Source organism: Zea mays, chromosome 5 (genome assembly GCF_902167145.1).
Source record: "Zea mays cultivar B73 chromosome 5, Zm-B73-REFERENCE-NAM-5.0, whole genome shotgun sequence".
Lineage (NCBI taxonomy): Eukaryota > Viridiplantae > Streptophyta > Magnoliopsida > Poales > Poaceae > Zea > Zea mays.
The window spans coordinates 8,594,605-8,597,741 of record NC_050100.1 but is presented as its reverse complement, the minus strand read 5'-3'; the positions used below and the strand labels follow the sequence as shown (position 1 = coordinate 8,597,741).

The 3,137-nt window shown below is 37.4% G+C and overlaps 1 protein-coding gene across 1 annotated transcript; it reads left to right on the top strand.

Annotated features, from left to right (window-relative positions):
• Window positions 1–207: 207 nt before the first annotated feature.
• LOC100383895 (uncharacterized) lies at window positions 208–2,221 on the top strand. Its single transcript, NM_001176519.1, has 4 exons — window positions 208–381; window positions 469–588; window positions 1,254–1,331; window positions 1,910–2,221. Exons 3-4 carry the CDS (start codon window positions 1,301–1,303, stop codon window positions 2,170–2,172), a joined length of 294 nt encoding a protein of 97 aa, NP_001169990.1. The 5' UTR covers window positions 208–381; window positions 469–588; window positions 1,254–1,300; the 3' UTR covers window positions 2,173–2,221.
• The last annotated feature ends 916 nt before the right edge of the window (window positions 2,222–3,137 follow it).

The following is a 3,137-nucleotide window of genomic DNA, read 5'->3' as shown; positions in this document are numbered from 1 at the left end:
TGAAAGGATCTGCAAGGAAGTCTTCGAGGACCTGTCAGACAAGAACACGGGGCTCCTGGACATCACAACTTTTGTAGCATGATTTATTCATACAGTTCATTTTTTCTTGTTCAGTAGTCAGCACGTTGGTCTAAAATTCCAGTTTCAGTAAAGCTGCATTGCCTCATTTATTTGATTTCTACATCAATACTTCATTGATTTACATATCGCCATGATATAACTTGAATTTTAAACATCTTAACAGGTATATGCATGTGCATAATGTCGAACTGAAATTGAAAACTAAATACTTGTAGCGGCTGTTCTGTTCGCCTTATCACTAGGAAAGCAGTACATTGGATGGGAGCATGTTTCTGATAGACAGCTAATTATTTGGCTTCAGTTGAGTATTACGATTATTTACTGTACCGAATGGAAATACTGGATGGGAATGGATGTTTCTAACAGTCCGTTAACCCTCCTCTTCAGTTCAAGATTGTGATGATTTGTAGTAATGAATTGGAGGCTTCGATCCACTGCAATTTATGTGGTACAAGGGTTTTGTTTGAGAAGGCGAATGAGATTCTAATGGAGGAAAGAAATATTCAGGTTTGCTATTTTGATCACTTTTACTTAATATTACCAGCAATTCCATTCTATGACCATTTGAGATATCATCTTGTTTGGATAAAATACATAACAAACTGAATTGTACTTTGTGAATTAGTATTGAATGACAATGTCAGGTCCAGCATATATATGAACTATACATTAAAAAGGATGTTATTAAACTCATATTATGTCTGCATGATACTAGGAATGTAGTACTTATAGTATGGGTACAAGAGTGTTGGAATCGGTGATGAAGTGATATCGTCAATTGATTATAGTTGAGAAACTTAGTGTCATCTGATTTCTGGTCATGACATAGATTATGTTTATATCCCACAGAAGCAAGTCGCATGGTATGTTCTATGTCCAGGTAGCATAACCTTGAGACGGTCCTTTAGTTGTGATCTGAATTTGGTTTCAGACTTTCAGTGAGTGGTAGCTTTTCTTTGTTTCTAGCAGATGGCAAAAACCATGGAAAGACGATATTTCTTATGTGTCAAGCCAAAGAAATTTAGTCAATGAATTTTCTTGCACATGGGAATGGATGTTTTATTGGAAATTACCTGTTCTGTTTTGTGTATTTTATCCGTTCAGTTCGTCCCTTCTTTTTTCGCAGTTTGTGGGTAGATGTGGATCATAATCAGCTGCTCTATCTGTAACAGTGTGAGTATTTCCACCACCAACACCCGCAAGTTGAAAGCCTAGACGAATGAACTATTCAGACATTGGCGACAACGCTGGCATGTTCAAGCTGTCAATTTTATTTCTTCCTGCATCGCTTTTCCTATTGTCATTGTTGACGAGAGCCTGCATTTTGCTGTTGTTTAGCATATAAGGATGGCAAACATATTGCAGCACGTATCATTTACAAATGTCTTTTGCACTGGCATGCTTTTAAATCAGAGGGGGCTGCTGTTTTTTATCAGGTGATTGAGGCCATAAATGATGTCCTAAAGCTAAAATAATTTGAGCCCAAGTATATTCTATTTACAACAGGTGTCAGGTGTGTCATCGATATAAAATCAATTTGGGATTTTCAGTTTTGGTGCCACTACAGGGGAACGAAGCTGATGGTAGATTACCTTATTGGTTGCCCAATACATCTGTAGTCCAAAGATGTCGTCTCCAAAGAAACATTTTCTTGGAGTGTTAACTGCTATTTTAGTCTTACCAACAGTATGGTCGCGAGATCTTCGAGTACTCTCGTACCTTTCAGATCTGACTGTTAATAATTTGTTTTTTTGCACATTATTATTAGTATTACTAAAATAAGGATCAAGTGACTCTGCATGGTTTTAACTAATTATTATGCATGCAGCGAGTGGTGTGATGGCAACTCTTCTTGTATTCCTGTCCGTTGGTTTAGTTGGTGCTACTGATGGTACAGGCTTCCATTTAACTGGGAAGGTAGTAAACTGGAGTGGCATGCCCTTTACCATTGGTATTTATGGATTTTTCTACTCTGGGCATTCAGTATTTCCAAACATCTACCAGTCAATGTCTGATCACTCTAAGTTCCCTGTGGCACTATTCATATGGTATGCTTGGCTATATTCATGTTTCGGTTTACCTTGTTACTGAATAATGAATATTTTTTCGCAAGGTGTGATGGTATTTTCGCAAGGCTTCTACCTGTTGCATATGGCCCTTGGATAGTTCCTTTTTTGCATTTAGCATGCAATCCATTCTTTGTTCTTATCCCTTCTAACTTCAAGTCACCACCACTAGCCGCAATCACATTGCTTTGTTTATTTTCCAGTGAGCTAGCTCTTTTGGCCTCTGATTCTTTTTATCTATGTAGTACTATATTAATCCAGTCAGTGGATATGAATTCTGCTCTTTGAAGGATGTGCACAGTGCACTGCTATCTTGAACCTGGCGATATTAGCCAGTGCGCCGTGAGACCAAAGAAGAGTAGCATCTGTGAAGTTCATATAATTGAAAGTCAAACTCATGTGAGTTCATTGCATCTTTTTTTATCTGACTACTATATATTCATCCATCAGAAACATTAGAGAAACAAATCCCTCTATTTTGTTTACTGCTTATGATTTTTTTGTGAAGTGGGAATGGTCCACTTGAATGTTAACGTTTGAGAAGATGTACCTAACAACTGGTTGCCACCTCCATGGGCACTTCCTCTAATGGATATCCTTGGGTTCAACAAGCTTATGACATTACTGAGGTTTTTCTTCTTCTATAGAAACATACATGCATGCCAGTTTTGAATTATTACTTTTGACTAGGCTAACTTCTTCACTTGAGTAACCGGAATCTGCTTTACCTGTTTGTCTTCTTTGTGATTATCTCATTGTAAAAGCCATCTGGGTCTAATCAGAAATTGGCAGGGAATTCCAACACAATTTTGTAATTATTCAAACAGGTTTGCTTGCTCTTTCTCTTCCCTTCCTGCTTGATAATTCCTGAATTGTGTTAGGCCTTGTGCTATTTTATTTTTGTTCAAATATGCATGGCTTTCATTTAATAGAATTGTCTTTTGGATTACTGCTCTCAGGACAAGTCCAATTGAGTTTGTTGTCCCATGT

Bases quoted from the DNA above. Each gene is read 5' to 3' on its own strand.
- LOC100383895 (NM_001176519.1), top strand. From the start codon at position 1,301: ATGAACTATTCAGACATTGGCGACAACGCTG. The intron at 1,332-1,909 runs GCATGTTCAAGC...TTATGCATGCAG, and splicing joins AGACATTGGCGACAACGCTG to CGAGTGGTGTGATGGCAACT.